Source organism: Rissa tridactyla, chromosome 2, assembly GCF_028500815.1.
Source record: "Rissa tridactyla isolate bRisTri1 chromosome 2, bRisTri1.patW.cur.20221130, whole genome shotgun sequence".
Lineage (NCBI taxonomy): Eukaryota > Metazoa > Chordata > Aves > Charadriiformes > Laridae > Rissa > Rissa tridactyla.
This window is the reverse complement of record NC_071467.1, coordinates 100926875-100947626: the sequence shown is the minus strand read 5'-3', so window position 1 is coordinate 100947626 and position 20752 is coordinate 100926875. Positions and strand designations below refer to the sequence as shown.

General features: G+C 40.2%; 1 protein-coding gene across 3 annotated transcripts in view; it reads left to right on the top strand.

Annotated features, from left to right (window-relative positions):
* Window positions 1–246: 246 nt before the first annotated feature.
* Window positions 247–20752, top strand: part of GPLD1 (glycosylphosphatidylinositol specific phospholipase D1) — a 26396-nt gene continuing 5890 nt past the window's right edge. The window contains exons 1-20 of one of the 3 annotated variants that reach the window (XM_054190637.1): window positions 247–1038; window positions 3923–3978; window positions 4948–5026; window positions 6949–7046; window positions 8248–8358; window positions 8635–8683; window positions 9185–9239; window positions 10194–10301; window positions 11020–11047; window positions 11133–11272; window positions 12251–12316; window positions 12836–12959; window positions 13504–13643; window positions 14680–14866; window positions 15895–16005; window positions 17014–17088; window positions 17481–17637; window positions 19631–19772; window positions 20346–20445; window positions 20535–20628. In XM_054190637.1, coding sequence (XP_054046612.1) covers window positions 942–1038; window positions 3923–3978; window positions 4948–5026; window positions 6949–7046; window positions 8248–8358; window positions 8635–8683; window positions 9185–9239; window positions 10194–10301; window positions 11020–11047; window positions 11133–11272; window positions 12251–12316; window positions 12836–12959; window positions 13504–13643; window positions 14680–14866; window positions 15895–16005; window positions 17014–17088; window positions 17481–17637; window positions 19631–19772; window positions 20346–20445; window positions 20535–20628 — 2017 coding nt within the window. In that variant the 5' untranslated portion in view covers window positions 247–941. The remainder of the gene's footprint in view (window positions 1039–3922; window positions 3979–4947; window positions 5027–6948; window positions 7047–8247; window positions 8359–8634; window positions 8684–9184; window positions 9240–10193; window positions 10302–11019; window positions 11048–11132; window positions 11273–12250; window positions 12317–12835; window positions 12960–13503; window positions 13644–14679; window positions 14867–15894; window positions 16006–17013; window positions 17089–17480; window positions 17638–19630; window positions 19773–20345; window positions 20446–20534; window positions 20629–20752) is intronic. The other 2 variants (XM_054190636.1, XM_054190638.1) reach the window with 2 other exon arrangements.

Here is a 20752-nt window from a genome sequence, read left to right as displayed (position 1 = left end):
CAGGGAGGCGGGCGAGCGGGCAGGGGCGCTTGGTCGTCCCTTGCAGGGGTGGGAGTATGTCGGGGGGGGCTTCTGCTTCCCGGAGCCCCCTTTCCCTAGCCCCGTCGAGATCCCCCCACCGGAGGGAGAGGGGGGACTTGCCTCCAGGTGCACCGGCCCGCGGGCGCCTGTGGTCGTGCTGGGCCAGTGAGCCCTCGCCTGTGGCCACCAGATCCCATGGCGGCTTCGGTTGGTCTCCGGCAGGAGGACGATGCGAAGCCCCTGCCCGGTGTGCCAGCCCATGCCCACAGGCTGGGCAGCAGGCTGGCATGGTGGCCAGGCCAGGGTTGGATGGAGGATGGCTGGTAGCCGCAGCGTGCTTAGACTGAAGTTCATAGCAATATGTGTGGCAGGCGTACTTTCGTGATTTCCCCCTGTATATATCCATTGGGCTTTCAGTGTGGATCATAAGACCCAAATGTATGTGTGCAATGCCCTATCAGCTCACCAAAACTTAAGAATTTGTATTGCATGCAACTCAGGAGGTTGTGATTTTCTACTAAGGCTGCTTTGGCAACTGACTTTAATTTTTGTGAAATGTGACGTAGCTGTTGTAAGGCAACTGCATCATGAGCTGGACGAGCTGTGGGAGGATGCTCTTCTCTGCCCTGCTTTTCTGTGTTTACAGAAACTTCACTGCTGCTGTGCGGTGGTGGCAGTTACGCTGCCCAAACCCCAGAGATACTACAGAATTCAAGAGGGGAGAACACCTACAGGTTATTTCTTTTTTTTTTACGAGGTGAAGAAAATCATTGTTGTAAAATAGTCTTTCAAATACAGCACTTGTTTACTTGCTGTGTCAGCAATATGTCTGAAAGAAGAGGCATGCTCCGTAACCTACATTTCAAAGGTCACAGTGCTACTGCTCCAGGCTTCTGAAAATCAGAGTTCCAGCAAGCATCATGGCTGGGTTGAAGATTTGGTCTGTTTTACTGGTTATACTGTACCATTTCTGTCAAAGATGTATCCCATGTGGAATTTCAACGCATGTTGAAATAGGTAAGTCATGTTCAGAATGAATTTTCATGTCTTTTGAGTTGCTTGGCAAGAGAAGTAAGTTCAGATTCGGCTGGAAAGCAAAGGGAGGAAATAATGCTAAAGCAATTAGCATTCTATATAATTTAAAAAAATGTGAATAACACAGTGGATAGATGAGTAGTTTGGTTTTGGAGTTTGAAACTTTGCTGTTTTTATAAGCAAAATGCTTGAATCAACTTGGTTGCGTATTTTTCCGTCTTCTAAAACAGGCATTATGTAACTGGAATGTTTGTGTCTGAGTCTTAGGCAGACTGGGTTTGGTTTGGAGAAAGGAGAGGAATACTTTACGCAATTTGTAGGATTGTTATATTTAAACTAGAGAATAACACGGATCATTTGTGGTAGCTCTGTTTTCAAATAATTGTGTATTACTTTTACCATACCTGTACAAGATAGAAAAAATGCTAGAATGTGTTGGTTTCTACGACTGACATAATGAAAATTTTGTTCTGTGTCTCTTCCAGGTAGGTTGTTATCTGTAGCCTGAACAGCCTAGATTTGTAGAGAATGAAGGAGAGAACTGAGTGAACATCCAAGTGGGGAAATATTTCTGGTTTGAATTTCTTGTTTGCATGTGTTATTTTTAAAATCTAGTTTCTGCTGTAGTTCTCGCAAGAACACTCATGAGTAGCATGAGGTTATTCTGAAACGTTTACTCATAATAAATTGACAGTTTTAATTATTTGTTGTTCTGTTTCTGATTCTAAATCTGTTGCTCAGATAGTGAAGCGTATGATGTTGTCTCTATTGAGGTAATCTTCTCAGACTAAGTACTGAATACATGCAACTCTGAACAAGTTAAAGGCTGGGATTATTCATGGCATTCATTTGAGACTGGCAGTACGGTCCCTTACCAAGTGTTGCACCCCTTGGTCAGCATCCTGGAACTGTTTGCTTTTCCTAATGATATGTCAAGAAAGCTGTAGTAATCGGTAGGAGAAGTCACTCTGCCTGAGGTTAGGCAAGTGCATACATCTTTGCAAGCTCAGGGCTCTAATTACTGAGTATGAGCTTCTGAAAACGTGAAATAACTGATTTGGCAGAACAGAGTGTATTTGCAAGAAATCTACAAAGATAAATAAGACCTTATGGATCTGTCCCAAAGCAGATTTTTTCCTTATCAAGGAATCATGTTGCAGAACACCTGCATTTATATAATTTAAAGACCTTGGTTGTCTGAGGACTAGTGTGTACGCTGAACTACTGCATCATAGTTTCCAACAAATTTTGTCCGTTTGTCTGCAAATTAAATTGGGATCAGCTCTGATGCTGCTAAAATCAGTGCTTTTATTAATGTGCAAATAAAAGTCCATGATGGTAAGATACTGAAAGTTATTGCCAAATCCCAACACTGAGTATTCCAGGAAAAAAAAAAAAAGCAAACTGTAGAAGGGAACTCCTCTGACTCAAAACCAGCACCAAAGTCTATCCTGGACAGACTTCTGAAAGTACTTTTAAAACGGTGAAAAGCTCTGCCTGTTCAAAATGTTGCTCATGTTCAGTGTGCTCGGCAGAGCTGTGCCGTGTCCTACTTGCCATGGCCTCAGTGCTGGACATGGGTCTGAGTAGGGAGGCTTTTTCCCTCCGGGGGCTCCTGTCAGACCCGTGGGGATCCATCACGAAATGCCTTGTAAAGGTGAACTTGTAGGACCTGGTCCCAGATGAGTAATGAGAGAAGTCACGGGGAGGAGGAGGGCGGGGGGGGGGGGGAGAGACAGAAAAAGCAAACTACCAAACTGAGACTCTCCCCCACAGCAAGGGGAGGTGTGTGTTGAAATGTCTGAGCCTCAAAATGGTAGACTTTTTTTAATTATTATTTTTAAGTTATTCCTGTTTTGGTGCAAGATTGATCCTTAAGGTATCTTAACATACTTGTATAGGATAGTTTAGAGCAGTGGGTAAAATTCAAAGTGAAAAATTGTTCAAACCCCACAAGTTTTGTCTAGATCTTACTCCGGAACGAGGAGGGAGTGTGTGATGGGATTTATTTGGTAAGGATAAAATTAAATTCAGCATATTCTGTGTTATCTTGATCAGTCTTAGTTTGTAAATAACTTCAAGCGAGGAGTAAAACTTTGTGTGGGAAGGCAAGACATTAACGCATGCATACAATTTCCACTGAATAATATTGGAGGCAATGTTGTGTATTTTTAGAATAGTGTTAATAGATTATTCCTGGCATCTAACATTAATTAGAAGGACACTTCATTGAAGAAAAGTGATGTCAGTCGGTTTCATTCTCTTGTTATGTTTGCTCAATAAATATTTTGGCAATAAGAACATCTGCCTATTCCGTGAATAAATAGTATTATTTACCTTGCCGACTTTAGATTTCCGTTGGTTTTCATAAATGTTAAAAATTAATCAAACTGTTAAACATCCGCATTGATTCCTGAGATGCCTTTTTCAATGTTAAGGGCAACAGTGCAGTGAAACTTAAAATACAATTCAGGTGGGTCCCTTACAGCTAGAACTTTATGACCCGTACTCTGTACGTACTGGGTGTGATTGTATCAGTCCACTGCTGTAGCTCTGGACTCAGTTCTGGACTCAGAGCAATTTCAGCTTTGTTGGTCAAACTTGGGAGCTGGGGCTCGGAGAGAGACTGATGAGACCTCAGTGCCCAGATGTGCCACAGAAACAGCATTTCCTTATTAGCTGCCTAGGTGAGAAGAACACACCCTCTCACAGGTACAGAATTTTTTGAGAAATCATGTTTCGTGCACCTGTGCCACTTGGCTTAGATATGATAATGTGGTGTATGCTGGTTCTGATAATGCTTCTAACAAAACACGGGCCTGGCCACAGTACCTATAAATCAATACTTCAATATGTTGTTTTTCAGCACATAGAGCTCTGGAATTTTTCATTAAGCGTGAAGGGAATGTTAATTATAGACAGGTAGGAAGCATATTATCACTTAATTGTGTACACCTTTCTTCTCACTGTTTTTCTCTCTGTCTTCTTGCCTTTCTGTTCTTTAATATTTATTCTCAGTAATATGTGTGTAAATATTGTGCCTAGACTGTATTTTTACCTTTTTTCTTGAAAATCATTTGACTTCTTCTGAATACTATTACAAATATGTAGCAATTATAATATTGTATATAACAGTGTGTGTGGTTTCCTGCATGTTTTCCCATCTTCTTAAGCCATATGCTCTGTGAGTATTTTGTATTAGGAGAATCAGTAGAGGACTTTTGGAAAGGAGATTTAATAAACATAAAGACAGCAAAATGACAGCAAGGTTTTGAATTTAGTCCACCACATATATAATTTAACCAATTTCTGATTCGTGCGGATAGCTTTTTCTTTCATACAACAGAGAGCGCAGAGCAGCAGAGCACTGCAGGCATGTGGACAGTTTTCATAAACACAGAAAGCAAACACATACGTGTTTTGTGCTTAAAACATTTTAATATCCTTTAGGGACAATGTAACGAAGACCATTTTATATAACTTGATCTGTTATCAAAGTAGGAGATCACTCAAGAGAAGTATTCACATTGTCTGCTGTAGACAGCTATGCTGTGATTCAGAGGATGGAATTTAGCAGCCCAGGTTTTGTGTTTAGTGCAAGAGGAGGAAGGCACCTTCAGAAGGTGACATCACCAGCACCTAAATTATATCATATGAATACGTTCCTAAATTGCCTTTCAAATTATGGTATATACTGAGTAGTTTAGTTTTGCTTACAAGGATTTGTGTGAGGTGGGCAGGGGGATGATGACAACACTAAAATAATGTATTTTACCAAGATAATATTTGTATCTTGCTGGATATTTAAGTTTTATCTTCGATATTGGCAGTAAACCATGTTTTTGTGTTGTGCAATAGCATTCTGATGCCTTTTTCCCCATTCTTTTCCAGTTATTACTAAACCACCAAGATGCATTTCAGGCTGGGAGTGTTTATCCTGATGCCTTTTATCCTTCAATCTGTAAAAGTGGTAAGAAAAGCTATATAAGTCTAATATGGTAACAACTTTTTTTTTTTTTAATGTGAAAATCCTATAAAATTTAGTAGGGTTGAAAATAGTTATGTTGTAAGAAAAGAGGTATGGCCAAAAATACCTTCCTGCAAAAACATCCACCATTTTTGTTAGTATTTTGAACCTTTTTGTGCAACTTTATAAGAAAATAATACAATTGAAAATGTTTTAGAAAGTAACTTTCCTTCACTGAAGTTGGGGTCCATCTTGCCTTGGTTTATACTTGGGCCACTTGTCAGCAGTTTCCTTTGTTAATGTGAGCAGATGTGAGCTGTTTTAATGGTGTATCTCTAGATCAAGAACAAAGCCATCCTTTCCAGGTGGGAGACAAACTTAGATGTAGAGGTCTACTTTGTGAACATGTAATTTTGGTCCTTCTGTTATCTAGTTCATCTGCACTGTACAATGTCAAAAGGCCAAGAGGTGACTGAGTCACCCACAAGGTCTGCTCTTTTGGTTTCAGCATTTAATATACCTTCACCTTCTGCAGTTTCACGGTTCTGTGTGAATCATAGAATGGTTCGGGTTGGAAGGGACCTTAAAGATCATCTAGCTCCAACCCCCTGCCCTGGGCAGAGACACCTCCCACTAGACCAGGCTGCTCAAAGCCCCATCCAGCCTGGCCTTGAACACTTCCAGGGATGGGGCATCCACAGCCTCCCTGGGCAACCTGTTCCAGTGTCTCACCACCCTCACAGTAAAGAACTTCTTCCTGATATCCAATCTAAATCTACCCTCTTTGGGTAGTTTGAGGCCATTACCCCTCGTCCTATCACTACATTCCCTGATGAAGAGTCCCTCCCCATCCTTCCTGTAGGCCCCCGTTAGGTACTGGAAGGCTGCTCTAAGGTCTCCCCGGAGCCTTCTCTTCTCCAGGCTGAACAGCCCCAACTCTCTCAGCCTGTCCTCATAGCAGAGGTGTTCCAGCCCTCAGACCATCTTTGTGGCCCTCCTCTGGACCCGCTCCAACAGGTCCATGTCCTACTTGTGGTGGGGACTCCAGAGCTGGATGCAGTACTCCAGGTGGGGTCTCACGAGAGTGGAGTAGAGGGGCAGAATCCCATCCCTCGACCTGCTGGCCGTGCTTCTTCCTTCAAGTGCATTGATGGTCAGAACAATCTATCTTCTGCCTACTTTTTCCCCGTTAGAGGATTTAATATTGTGCTGCTTGGTCTTGTCACATCAGCATCACTTTGCCCTTGGCTTTATGTAGAAATTTTTAGGCAAGGTCACTGTTAGATCCTACATAATCTCTTCTGCAAAAATCCAAGTGAGAGTAATAATTGATGCATCAAAGGAAAACCTGATTTTTCCTGCTTTCCTCTGTCCTCCTTCTCCTACACTGACTGTATCTTGGCAAGTTTGCCATTCTGTTGAAATTAATGATGATGATGACATACCCCTCCTCTGCCCTGTGGAAACTGATACCTGTCCCAAAGCATGATATTTTGAGTTGGCTGACACACCCATCAGCTTTTCTGCCGTGCAATTTGATGCATCCATTTAGTCAACAGCTTCTCTGTCAGCTGTCTTTATCCTCTACACTTGGGAGACACTTGGGAGTCAGTTTTTTCATTGTACTGTACATACTCACATGCACAGAGAAAGGGAGCAGGCACAAAATTTTCAGATGCTTCAAACCAAAATCATAAAAGGTAAATCTAGTATCTCTTCTGACAGTATAAATCATATAAAAATAAGTCTCATTTGGCTCCTCATATAAGTGGATTGCAAAATGTATCATCTGTATGATATGAAATTGAACAAAAGTCTATGGTTTTTTTCATGGAGGAAACCTTTTATTTTTCTTCTTTTCTTTTTTTTTTTTCTTTTCTTCCCCAAAGAATAAATCAAGTACTGATATGATTTTATTGCAATAGGAAAATTCCATGATGTGTCTGAGGACACTCACTGGTCACCGTTTCTCAGTGCAAGTATTCAGTACATCGCAAGGAATTATCCTCAGCCTTGGGAAGAGGTAAGAGAATTTCATTAACTTTTGACTTTGTGTTCTCCTGTTTTCTTCACCTTCATTTGTTGTTGCAATTTCATCCTTTGGGAAGAAAAAATAAACGTTTTTAAATTAAAGACTCTGCTGATACAGGAAAATTTGAAATCCTGTTTACATCTTTACCAAACAAAAAAGTTGTGGTTTCCACATAAAGTCTATCAGTTATCTTCAATGTGGTCTGGTGCTTATGATAAATTTCATAGGTCCAGACTTTCAAATGTGGTGGTCTTGCATTATTGCCAGATCTGATTGAGCGTTTGCCACTTGAAAACCAGGCATATTTTAGAATGCTCACTTGTGAAATCTTGGGCTTAGTCCTGATTTGCTCTTTTTTTATGGTATATGAGCTACATAAGAGGAGAGGAAAAACACATAGTCAAAAGTGAGAATGGTTTTAAGAGTAATATTTATTTCTTTTCCTTACTGGAGAATTTGCCGTTCTGTCCCTGCTCGGGAAAATCATACACGTGGAGCAGCATTTGGGAGCACGCACTCTTTAAAACCTGAACAAGTCTGCCTGCCTTTTGACTGGCTGTGTGTAATACTGATCTTGTGAACTATTAGCCCTCGGGAAGTACAAATCAATCAAAAACTATGATTCAGTTACAGGTTTTTAAAAGACCTCTGGAACTACAATGATTCAGTGCAGAGAAGTGTTTTCTGGAGGAATGAAATTTCTGTTGCTGATAAATTTATTCCAAATAACTTTTCTGTTTGTCAGAATAAGATGAGTAATTTCATATCTGGGCTTTAATCAGGTACTTTTACAGTGAACAGCACTTGCACAGAAACGTCTTTCTCTCCTCTGTGTGCCTGCACAACACCAATGGTGGCAGAGGGGGTTTCACTCACTGGAAGTGGAAGTGTTTGTCCCCAGTCCAGAAAAAGACCTTAGTACATGTGTAACTTGGAAATACACAAGTTGTCCTGGTGTCAGCCATGTAATTCTTTGGTCTTGGGCTGTATGAAGTGCTTAAAGCTTCTCAAGTCACAAAAAGTAACTTCAGCGTCAAGGAATAAGTGGCGAATGCTTTGTCAGGCTAACTTCTTGGATTGTAAGGGTTTCTAACCTATATCCTTGTATAATGCACTTACATAAAATGCTTATTTCTTCTTAAAGACTGGAGTAAAATTATGATGCTACTACAAGTGGATTGTTGTTGTGTAGGCTACAGAGAAGCTGGTGGCTTTCCTGTTTGGAATTGCTTCACATATGGTGGCAGACGTTAGCTGGCATAGCCTGGGCATCGACCAAGGATTTCTAAAGGCCATGGGAGAAGTAAGCCTGTATTATTTTATTTATTGATATAACTGTATTTGTTGGAATTGATAGCTTAGCTTTGGACTCTGATGGGGAGGGAAGAGAAAAGCCGGAGCCCTGTTTCTGGAAGATTTTCAGAGAGATGTAATGTCACAAACTCCATAAGAACGAAGCTGGTCAGGTTTGGGACCTGTAAAGTTCAGTGCTGCTTGGACAATTTGTTTCTGCTCATATGTTTGCATGGAAGGATGAGTAAAATAAATGGACAGTTCTCTTGTTTTTCTCTTTCTCCAGATTGATTTTCATGGTTCATACTCAGAAGCTCACAATGTTGGCGATTTTGGTAATGCTTCTGTTTGCTGATTGTAGATCCTTCTCTTGGAATAACTAGTCCCCTTCAAAACCACAGTAGGTGATTCTGGCTCTTACCCTGTGGAATGCAGGAGCCAAGAATGCGTCATATGGATGCTGTATTCTCAGTCTCCCCTATAGCTTGCAAAGCCCTGCTATACCTGTCGTCATGCTCCGTGTTTCAGGAGATGTGACAGGGCATATGGATGCTTGCATTAAAACCGAAACACAGGCTGAGGGATGCTAAAGTTTAAATGGAGTCACTACTGTGTTTTTAAATTTTAAATTATTCTTTTTCTCTGGGAGTATAAAATATGCAGCATGCTTTCAGGTGAACCATTTATGTATTCTAAATATATAGCTGGAGGATCTACCATGTAAACATAGATAATGTAGGCATACGTAGCTTCATCTGCCCTGTTATCCATGATAAATACTTAACGAGTTTGGTTTGTTGGGCTTTGTGGGTCTTTTTTCATTCTTCCATCTGCAGGAGGAGATGTACTGAGTCAGTTTGAGCTGGACTTCAGTTATCTGGCATCGAATTGGTAAGATAATGACGTTACCTTCTTTAATAATTATTTCTGCTTACTCTGCATACGCACTGTGTTTTAACAAAATGCTATCCTTTATCTTTCTTTCAAAAGAAACCCTTGTGGCTATTGGAATTTTTCTGAGTTTGGTATTCCTTATACGCATATTAACCGTTCCCTGACATGAAAAACTGGAAGGGCAGAAGAAAAAAGAATTTTACGTATAGGAGCACAGCAAGAAAGATTAAATTATTTATATCTGAAGGGAATTATAAGTAATTATATATAAAATAACCAGTGAAAAAGATTTGCTGGAATGTCCTAGCAATTAGTTAACTAAATCTCACTTAGATTTCCATTTAAAGTTTTGGAAGTTGAGGATGTTTATGGTCATAGATGCGGTGGGATTCAGACAGGTTTTAAAAGCATAAAAAGGAGAAGCAGTTTTAGATTTACACAATTTTTTGTCACAGTTTTTGAGTGAAATAAAAAACTCGCTTTTTTTTCTGCTGATAAGGTAGGTCATTTGAGTTGTTTTGTTTAGGTAGAATGTAGTTCATCTAGGTGTAGAAGGCACAGTTCATTAATAAAACTTTGGCACAGCTGTGGGAAATGTCTGTTTGGCTTGGAGTAGATTTGGCACAGCAGAGAGTTGGAGGGCATCCTTGAGATTATGTGATCATCAAGCCAGGGAACCAGTGTGGGGAGTAAAGAAACTCCACCAGGAGTAGCCATAGGGGGATGGTTCTATGGGTTTCTGACTTTGAACCTAAACAAGAGAAGAGTGTTGTGCAGAAAGCAACTGCACCTGCAATCCTGGTCTTTCTGGCATTTGTAAATCTTCACGACCTCTGTAGTATTTTGACTTTTAGAGTATTTTAAAGCAGGCTGTTGTTATTACAGAAACTGTAATCTTTTATCAGGTGAAGTGCAAAATCACTTGTTATAATACCGTTGTCTTGTTTTTAGGTATGTGCCTGTCAAAGACCTAGCAGCTATCTATAAGGAATTTTATGGAAGAGAGATCATAACTGAAAGCACAATTACTGACTGTACTTACCTGCTGTTTCTTGAACTGTAAGCTGAGTAGCTTTGTCTGGGTTTTCATAAGTGAAACATATGTAGGAAAACTATGATAATCCTATTTGAAATGCCTTATGCATTGAGGCCAGCAAAATAGACTCCCTACTAGACCCCAAAATCATAAAACACCTGAATTTTTTTAATGGCTAGAATACAAATTTGGACTGCTTAGTGACTGTTAAATTCATTATTATGTCACAGATTCAGCATCTTAGCTATTTAACACATGTATACATTTAAGGTATTTATGCTTATTTATTTGAGAACAGCTGTGTCTTCAAGTACCGTTGTGTTGTGGCATGTTAACAATATAATTTTCGTGTACCAAAGGAGTAGTGTACATACCTAAATAGGTGGCCTGCCTACACTTCATGTAGATCCTTTCAAGTCCAAGAATAATTCAAGAGACTTTTGATATCTGGCAATGTCTGCTTTGAATATCTTAAAACAGCCTAGCTGTATCCTTTATTTCAGTTAATTACCAGTATTTGCGCGGCATTTACAAACACTGTGAATCCCTATAAGTAAGGGCATCAATAAAGTTAATATCATTACTTCTCACATTACAGTTTTAAAATGTAGTAACAACCAACAAGTAAATGTAATAACTTGCATAGTATTTACCATACGTAAACCTTGAAAAGAACTTCTTAAATAATTAAATATTATTTAATGAAGCAAATTTATTTCTGAAGATTATTTTTTTTTTCAGGCATGGAGAAAGGCTTGCTGTTGCCAAGGTTGGTTTTCTGTTTTCTTTATGAAAATGAACATACAGCATGAAGACAATGTAGTCCATCTTACTAAGTATGTTGCTTGTCTCAGCTTTTTCCAGCATATGCTAGTAAATCTCCATTTCTGGTGGAGAAGTTCCATGAGTATTTCCTCGGAGGAGTGGATGACATGGCGTTCTGGACAAACAATATTTTTGAGCTGACGAGCCATATGCTAGAGAATGGAACCAGGTATAGCATGTTTCCTGCAATATGAAACACAGTAGTCAAGTTCTGACACCCATTTAATTGTTCTTCTTAGGCAGGCTCTTTCCTAGAAGAGGTGCTGAGCTTTGAATCCTCACTTGGACAAGGGATTTCTGTGGCTGTCTTTTACCCGGGTGCACAGGATTACACAGGCCTTGAGTTTGCACTTGTTACATGTTCACGCTCCTTTCCCAAGGCAAGGCCCTGGCATGCCCAGCTGATACTTGACAGGGAAAATTTGGGGCGTTCTTTAAGGCATACTTGAGGGCCTGCTTAAATGTTGTATAGCTGTGCCCTGAGGTTCTGCCTGGGCCTGGCAGTCTGAGCTGTGGCTATGCCTGCACCTTCTGCCTGCTGTCATCAGCCAGCAAAGATGTCCCTTCCTAGGGGACGTCAGATATTGTCTTCAGACACTTAAGGCAAATAGGATTAGAAAGAGTAAGAGTATATAATCTAGCGTTGGAACCTCGGGCTGGTACTCAGAATATCATAAGAATATCGTGAGTTCTAGCCTTGTACTGCTCTGTTACAAGTGTAACCTTACTGTAAATAACTTTATAAGACCAACATTGGCAATTATTCCATCCATTTATATGGAAAATATCACTGCAGCTATTTTCGGAAATTATGTTTAAAATACAGTATCACATAATCTGTTGTGTTCTTTGTTCCAGAATGGCACTTTCATTAAAAGTGTTTTAGATTAACAGAATTAGCAGAACACATTACAGTAAATTTCCTTGAAGAGTTATATGAAGACATGAGAGATTCATATAGAACCTAATCAAGGTCATTAAAGTAAATATCAAAAGGGTTTCTAAGGATTATAATGATGCTCTGATTTTGAATAAGCAGGGATTCTTGAGAAAACTCCTGACTTCTAACAGGATATCACTAAGGATAAAAGTTGTATTTTTAGTTTTGCTTCCGTTGCTTTAAAATGCATTCTGCTTATTTCTTTAGTGGCTGCTTCCTGCCTGAGAACCCTCTGTTTATAAATTGCACAAGGGAGCACAAGGACAACTATGTGTAAGTATGGCTCTGAAGGTTCAAAGATTTACTGATGAAAGGAGAGCCTTCCTGTGGACAGTGAGCTATTGAAACTTTGAGATCTTTTCGTTTATCTTTTTGTGTGTGAATTTGATATTCTCTTAACATGAATAAGTAGACTTCATATCCAGCCTAAGGACAAGAATACTTACCTAGCATGTGAAGTGCTAAATTTTCACACTTTATTTGGTTGTCACTCTCTGTCCCACTAATCATGAAACTACTGATTCATGTTTACCCGTACCATAGGTAAATTGTCTCCTGATTTATGTACAGAAATATGGAACTCAGCTGTTCGGAGCGCAAGTGTATGTATTCCTCTAGCAGACACCTCAGGAGAAACCAGCTTAACTGTATCTCTTGAGAACTCCATTTACACATGGGAGAAATGACCACCTGATTGCATGCAGTATGTTTGCTTCTCTGAGCTTTGTCATAAGAATACTCAGGTTATTAATTCGGTTATATTAATTGTTATTGCTGTCTTCTTTATTTTAGCAGAAACAAACAATCGAAACATGAACGTCACAAGAATACAACTTCTTTGCTTACAAAAACGCTTGAAAAGAATATAAATTATACAGAGAGAGGAGTTAACTTCAACATAGAATCTTGGGCAACAGTAAGTGAGAAGTGACAGATGTGTCGGGTAAAATTCAGGTCTGCATAAAATTGTTTTAATTTCTGTCTGAAATGCTGCATGATGGAGCAGGGTCTCTGGATGTTAACAGTAGCCTCTGACTTCACTTCGTGGAGATTCCAGCGCCATTGTTAATCTATATATTTATATGTTCATTGTAAATATTAAATTTTTACACTTTGCTCATTGTATAGTGAAGTTAGAACACATCTTGCAGTGCCAAAAATGACAAAATATATTTTTAGTATTTACGCTTTAGTATTTATGTTTTTCAGAATCATATGATTACTTTTGGGGGTTAAGAAGTCCCAACAAAGCACAGCAGTGAACAATTAGCAATGCTCCATTTAGAGCATACAGATTTTTGTCTCTTTCTAAAATGGTGCTTATGACCTGAGTCAAAGTCCACTTAGATCGATGTGGTGATTTCTACAGTTGGTGACTTGGTTTTTCAGGTGCTCCATAATGTTCTAGAGTTTCAGCATGTGTTTTAACCATTCTTGTGTCTCTGTTATTTTTATTTCAGAATTCCCTCCGCTTAATAAACCGTGCTTTTGCAACCAAAGTCTGGAGAGTGTTAGCAGCTGCAGATCAGAAGTCTTCTAAGTACATCTCTAAGCCAGCAGCTTCGTATTTTCTGACTTCACCCTATGCTAGACTTGGATGGTTGGTAATTTTTTCCCTCCCACCTCCCTTCTAGTATTTGTAAATTTTGAGTACCCACCAAAATTTTAATGTTTATTCTTTGGAAACTTTTTAAAAGTGACAGTCCAAGTCAATTACTGGTACCAATCTGACTGAATGGCTTATATTGTCTGGCCAGAACAATAATTTAACCCATAAGACCTTTCTCTCAGATGTTAGCATAAGCCTCTCTATGTTGGTACTGAATAGAACTGTATCAAGAGCAAAATTTCCATTCAGATGTGAATTCTAGTCAGATAACCTCTTTCTTTGAAAGGGTTGTCTTGTAATTTTTTTTACATTCTCTCCTTACTGGAGGATCTCAGTGCTCTGTGTGTGATCAAGCTCAGAATGGAAGGAACTAAAATTAGAACCAACTCAGGCTCTAGATCTGAACAGTAGAGGAATGCTATTACCCTTTTTTGGTTATTGGTTGATGTTGGCGCAGAATTAATTCTCTGTCCCGAATTGATCACTGTTGGTGCCTAGTGAGTGTTCTTGGAAACGCTACAAGACTAGTAGGGAGTTCAAAGACAGATTCAGGACACAGAAAAAGGCATATTCTCTCTCCGTGTCAGAGAGATTCTAGCTTGACCTGCAACAGAGAAGAGTAATAAAATAAATTTAATTGCTGCTCATCTTGCTTTATTTCTTCTGACTTAAAAATTGAAGATTTAATTCTTGAGTTTACTTCACATCAGCCAAGTTAACAGCAGTTAGTTCTTTTCTCTGCACGTTCCTCTCTAAGTGCCAACATGTTACTGACACATGTGATCCCTTTGCTTATCTACTGTTAAGTTCATCAATTAAATCAGAGGTTCAGTTAAAAGGATAGTGAATTTCATCTTTTGTATTCTGTGTCATATGCAAGCATGAAAAATGCTGTGTGGATTTTTACAAAAAATAGATGGGGCAAGACTGGTCTTGGTTTACCTGAAAGAAGTAAAAGTATTTTCTGCTAATGTTGTGGTAGTCTGGAAGCTAATGCTACGATTTTGTTGACTCCCTTGCTGTACAGGGCGATGATTCCAGCTGACTTAAACCAGGATGGATATGAAGATCTGGTGGTTGGAGCACCAGGGTACAGCACACTGGGCCGTGTTCAGATAGGACGGGTCTATGTGATCTATGGCAACCAGTCAGGTTTGCCACCAGAGGACATGGATCTGGATGGGAAAGCTGACCAAGTACTGCAGGGTCATCAGGTGAGGGGTCAAGTCAGATGTTTGTCACTTAATTTTTTTGGCTTGAAAATGTGGTAAATTTTGACTGAGCAACAGTATCATTAATATGTATGAGGATCATTCCTGAAATAGCCCTCCTGGTAAAAGGATGTTGTATGCTTTTCAAGAAAAATAGCAGTTATTTAAGTCACAGGAACAATTAAAGCAATGGTGATCTGTAGGTTCACGTTTATTGCTGTGACAGATAAGTGTGTATTAGAACATAATTTGCCCTTGAATAAAACTGAGGTAGTGTCTCTGTAAGTCACAGTATAGCTCATTCAAGTCTCTGCATTTAAGAAAATATTGTGATTTCCCCCTTCCTTTTTCATCTAAAATTATTAATTTGATATAAGTTCCAATTCCTTTGAAGCTACATTTTTTCATGAATTGATAACTTCTCATAAAACCACTGTTTGTCTTTACTAAGAGTACACGTTATTTTAAAAATAGAGAGGACTATGATTTGATATGATGGGGACTGGCTTGTAACTGAGAAGCAGGATCAAATAAGTATAAATAATAAGGATGATCCTCTGTAGAAAATAACTTTTTTCACAAAGAAGAGAATAGAGAGAGATGAGATACATTTCCTTTTAATCTCTTTGGTTATAAACTGGGGAGTAACAGCTGCTGTCTTCTTGCAGTGTTTCAGTGGTTCACGCCTGTAATGATGTTAACAGGAAAGATGATAAGCTTAACATCAATGGAGCACTAGGCTCAGAAGAAGAAATAGCAAAGCAGCGCAATGTTGTGTTCAGTTATCTTATATTTTAACACTTCCACTTCCTCAAACAGAACAGTTGACTCCCAGTTAGTGTATTAGTGTGACAGTTCCTACTTGGGAGAAAAGTGACACTAAGAAAAATCTTAAAAATTGTTGGGATAGGTTTTTGTCATCTCCGTTTCCGATTCTTCCCTGTGCTGTGATTGCAAATGTGCGTGAGGTTTTGATGGTTTTGTCTCGAAAACATCTGTTACTTTCATGAGAGCAATCCCTCTTCTTTTAGCCTTCAGGAAGATTTGGTTCTGCCTTGGCAGTCCTGGACTTCAATGAGGATGGAGTGCCAGATCTGGCAATTGGAGCGCCTTCTGTGGGATCTCAGTTTCTTACTTACAAAGTAAGCCACACACGTGGGTTTGTTGTGTTTTTTCCCTCCAAACAGAACATTTTTATTGATACGTATATTCTTGAACAATGAAATAAGAGAGAGAATTTCTGTTGTTGCCCAAAGTGACATTGTAATTTAAACACGAATGTTTATAACCTTTGTGAGTACATTGAGTAGAGCAGTGACAGCTATCTGCATTTCTCTTTCAGCGGTCTTTTTGCACATTAGAAGTCCAAATTAGTTTGCAACTTTGCAGGACTGATGTGCTGGCAATGTAAGGGGGCATTCATGAAATACAACTGTACCCTTTTTATTTAGGAACAGAGAGTCTGAAATGGACCTCATGGGTCTGTGAGCCTTGTCACCTGCTGTCACAGGCCAACAGACAATATCTAAAATATGATATGAACACAGACACGCTTGCTAAAATAATCAAGTTACAGAGGCTAATGACTTGCAGCTTACCAGATAAGCCCATGTAATGGTTCGTGATTATTTTTACCCCACACAAACTGAGAGGCAAAATGTTTTGGTTTAAACCACATCCATTAAGCTTACAACTCTTCAGAATTTCAGATAGTAACTCAGCTGCCTAAATAGGAATTTAAGTGCTTTTATGTAGACCTACTAACTTGGAAAATTGCATGCATCTGTTGTGCCTGGCACTGTGTGCCATTGCATTAAATAATAATGAACAAAATTTGAGCCATCTGAATGTGTGCATAAGAAATGTAAATATACAGTGTACTGTCCTTGCGCCTTACCCACAGTATGATGAAAACGTACTTCTCTGTACTTCTCCGTTTTGTTGCCTGGTTATAACAGTACCCATTACAGCATGGGTATTCTTAGGTTTGGCGTGGAAAAGACAGTATTATGAGAAGGCTCCGGTAGGAAAAATGCAGTTGTATTAATTGCTCTTGCAGACCTGTCTCACTCCTTGTGCTGTCTTGGATTTCATAATCGGTGCTGACATGCAGATGCTTTCATGCTGTATTTGCTTTTTCTGCTGTTTAGGGTGCCGTGTACGTCTATTTTGGTACTGAGGGAAGAGGCTTGGCATCTCAACCAAACGTTACCATAACTTGTGAGGTATATTGATTAGGCTCACACGGGGGTACACAACACGGAGGTGGGATAAAGGGGAAAGGGGCTGATGGGCTTAAAAAAAAAGAAGGTTTAAATCAAACTTCTAATTGCAAGGGGAATTAGACTGATGGGGATGGTGCAAGCAGGTGCTTGCCTAGGTTGGTTGTATGTGGGAAAGACATTTGTACTGCAGTTCAGAGGAGGCAGCAGGGTGAACAGAAAAGTGCATAGCCCTCAAAAAAAACCCCAAAGAGAACAAAATTGAAGTCAGGGAGCGGGAGGGTAATTTGATCAGAAAGAGACAAAATTAGCTCTTTGGAAGTAAATTGCTCTATTTTGTTATATAATTGGTGGTTTCAGTTCTATTTCAGGCTTAAACTAACTCTTTATTGCAGTATTCCTACTGTAATCTTGGTTGGTCCCTCCTGGCAGCTGATGTTGACGGGGATGGAAATGCTGATCTGGTTGTGGGGTCTCCATATGCACCTGGTGGTGGGCAGCAGCGAGGATTTGTGGTTGCATTTTACTCTTATTTCAACAGGAGTGACCGAGGTAATATTTGTTGAGTAAATTAGCCATCCCATATTTTATGTGACTGTTCATTTCTTACTAATTAATCATAGGATAATTCCAGTTTGAAGGGATCTCAGGAGGTGTCTAGTCCAGTATCCTACTCAATAAGTGAACAACTATGAAGTCAGACCAGATTGCTTAGGACTTTATCCAGTCAGGTCTTAAAATCCTCCCGTGATAGCGATTGCACGGCCACCCTGGGCAGCTGTTCGACTTCTTTGTTGTCCTCGTAGGGGAAAAAAATGTCTTGTTACAGCCAGTGTGAACCTCTCTTGTTTCAGCTTATGCTCACTGTCTGTTGTCTTCCCACCACACATAGTGAAGTCAGAGACACAGAAGGCATTGAGTACCCCACTACACTGAGAAAAGCCTGGCTCTATCTGCTTGTTAACCTCCTTATAGGTACTGGCAGGCTGCTGTTATGTCATTTCAAAACCTTCTCTTCTCCAGGCTGAAAAAGTCCTGGTCCCTCAGACTCTGCTCATAGTGCAAGTGCTCCAGCCCCTGCCCATCTTGCGGGCCCTCTACTAAATTTGCTCCAGTTCATCGGCATCTTTCCTGGAGTCCACATCTTTTGTGGGGTCCAAAACTAAACAATGTATTATAGGCATGGTCTAGGGAGGAGTAAAGGGGGAACAACCACTTCTCTCAGTCTCTTTGCCATGCTTCTGCTTATATAGCTGAGGGTGCTGCTGGCCGCTTCTGCTGTCAGAGCCTCACGCTCAGCACTCTGCCCACCAGGATCTCCAAGGCCTTTTCCACACGGCTGCTCCCCAGCCTGTATCTCTGCAAGTGCATCTCCTCTTCCAGGGGCACGGCTTTGCATTTGTCTTCGCTGGATGTTGTGAGGTTCCTGTCAGCCTTGTTCCTCCAGCCCGTCTGGGTCCCTCTGAATGGTAGCACTGCCCTCAAGATAGCCCCCCAGTCTCTTGTCATCCTCCAGCTTCGTGAAAGGGCGTGTTATTGCCTTCTCCAAATCATTTCTAAAAGTCTTTTAACAGGACGAATCTAAAGATAGATCCCTGAAGGCACTCCACTTGTCACAGGCATTCACAGTATAACCCGCTAACTGCTGCCCTGTGGAGGGGGATCATCTCAACCAGGATTTTGCCATCTAGTTGTCCACCCATCCAGACTGCAATGTCCCAGCTTGGGTACAAGAGCATTGTGGGAGACAGCGTTGAAAGCCTTGGTAAAGCAATGGATGCAAGTGTGTATTGGTGTTACCAAGGCGGACTCACTAATTTTCCCTGGAAATTTGCAAATGTACATCAAAAGGTGAATTTTTATCATTCTGTGTGCTCCTCCAAGTGGCTAAAGAGGAATGCTACAAGTGAGTGCAGGCAATGAGTACAGGTGATGAGGATTGTTGTGAATGAGGGAGGAAGGGCCACGTATGGAGCTAAATAAAGTTAATAGGGGTTGGACAGGATACACAGGTATTCACAGCTTTGTCAGAATCACGTAATTGAGATTTCCAATAAGGTTTTATTTTTGTAGTTTATTCTACTTCATGTAAAATTAGAAACCACAAGGAAAATAGGTTTCAAAACACTGCTGACTGACATTTTTGCAAAACCAAAACACAGAATGAACTATTTTAATTAAAGCCAGAATTTTTTTGAATTATTTGAAGCTCCCCCGCCCCCTGCCCTTGAAGAATTGCAAGTTCTGATAAACAGTTTCAGTGTTGCCCTGTCCCTACGAAGGAGTCACTAGCTTAGGGCAGGCTTGGCCGATGACTTCATGTACTTTGTGTAAGCTATTGCAACGATTTAGAAGCAGGTGATCTTGAATAAAGGCTTTTACCAGCCAGTACAGTTGCAGACTGAGCAAGCGATGTTAGCAATAACTGGTGCCATATTGCGGACGGTGTAACTTTGCTTGTAGAAACTCGTTGTCGTAGGGTGATAACGGATTTTTCTATGCCAGGGTACGCCAAAATTTAATTAATATTTTTCTGGTCTGTCAGGACTTCTGTCAGTACAGGATGCCAACTGGATGGTGAAGGGGGAAGAAGACTACGCTTGGTTTGGATTTTCACTTGACAGCTGCCAGCTGGAGAACATAACATTACTGCTGATTGGCAGCCCGACGTGGAAGAGTTGTGCTGGGTGTGTTGTATACGAGCTTGCTCTCTCCTCCGTTCTGCCCTACTTCTACAATGTTTAAGATTTGTAATAGCTTAGACTTCCGGCTTTTCAGGAAGTTTCCTCTTTGCCCTGCTTAGAATATTTTTATTAAATTCATATTTTTATCCCTTCACCCTCCCTCACAAAGAGAGAGGAGGGGTCTTTAGACTTTGTGTAGAGAGGGTCTGTTATTTAGAGACACTTAAGAATTTCTTGGGTTTTCTTGGGGAGGGGGAGAGGCAGCACAAAAATGCTGACAGCTAAGCACGCCTAAAATAACCTAGATAGCACTTACTTCAAAATAACATTTTTAAAAGCAAACCAAAACCAAAAATGTATTGGGGGATAAAGAAGTGGATAGACAGGCCAAGTCTGTGCTCCAAATGTTGTGTAACTAGTTAAAACGAGCATGGAAATTACTAAAATAGATTTCTAGAATTTTGCAGCCACTATTATTCCAAACTAAAAAGGGAAAAAATTTTAAGAGGAGCAATCCTAGCTGAATGTACGAAAATATGTTATTGCATACAAATATATTCTGCACTGTAATTCAAGCTGCGATCCCTTCTCATCGGATGTCAGACAGAGTGTTGGGAAGGTGTATGGGTATAATCCACCAAGCACAAAGCACTGGTTTGCAGTAACTGGAGACAAGGTAGGGCTCCTTCTGTACTATGGGACTTTATGAATAATTTGAAGTGACATTCTGTAGAAATGACATTAGGTGTTTTAAAAATCTAACAGGCGATGGGCAGAATGGGTTTGTCTCTGGCCAGTGGTGTGATGTCTGTGGCTGGGATCACAAGGACAGTTCTGGTGGTGGGTGCGCCTACTACAGGTATGTCCTGAAAATGGAAAACTGCTTCTCCTTTGGGACATGTGTTTCTGTGTGACCAGAGGACAGATACAAAGTTAAAAGTTATAAAAGGGACTTTTGCACTGCCACTTGATTTAAAGAAAAA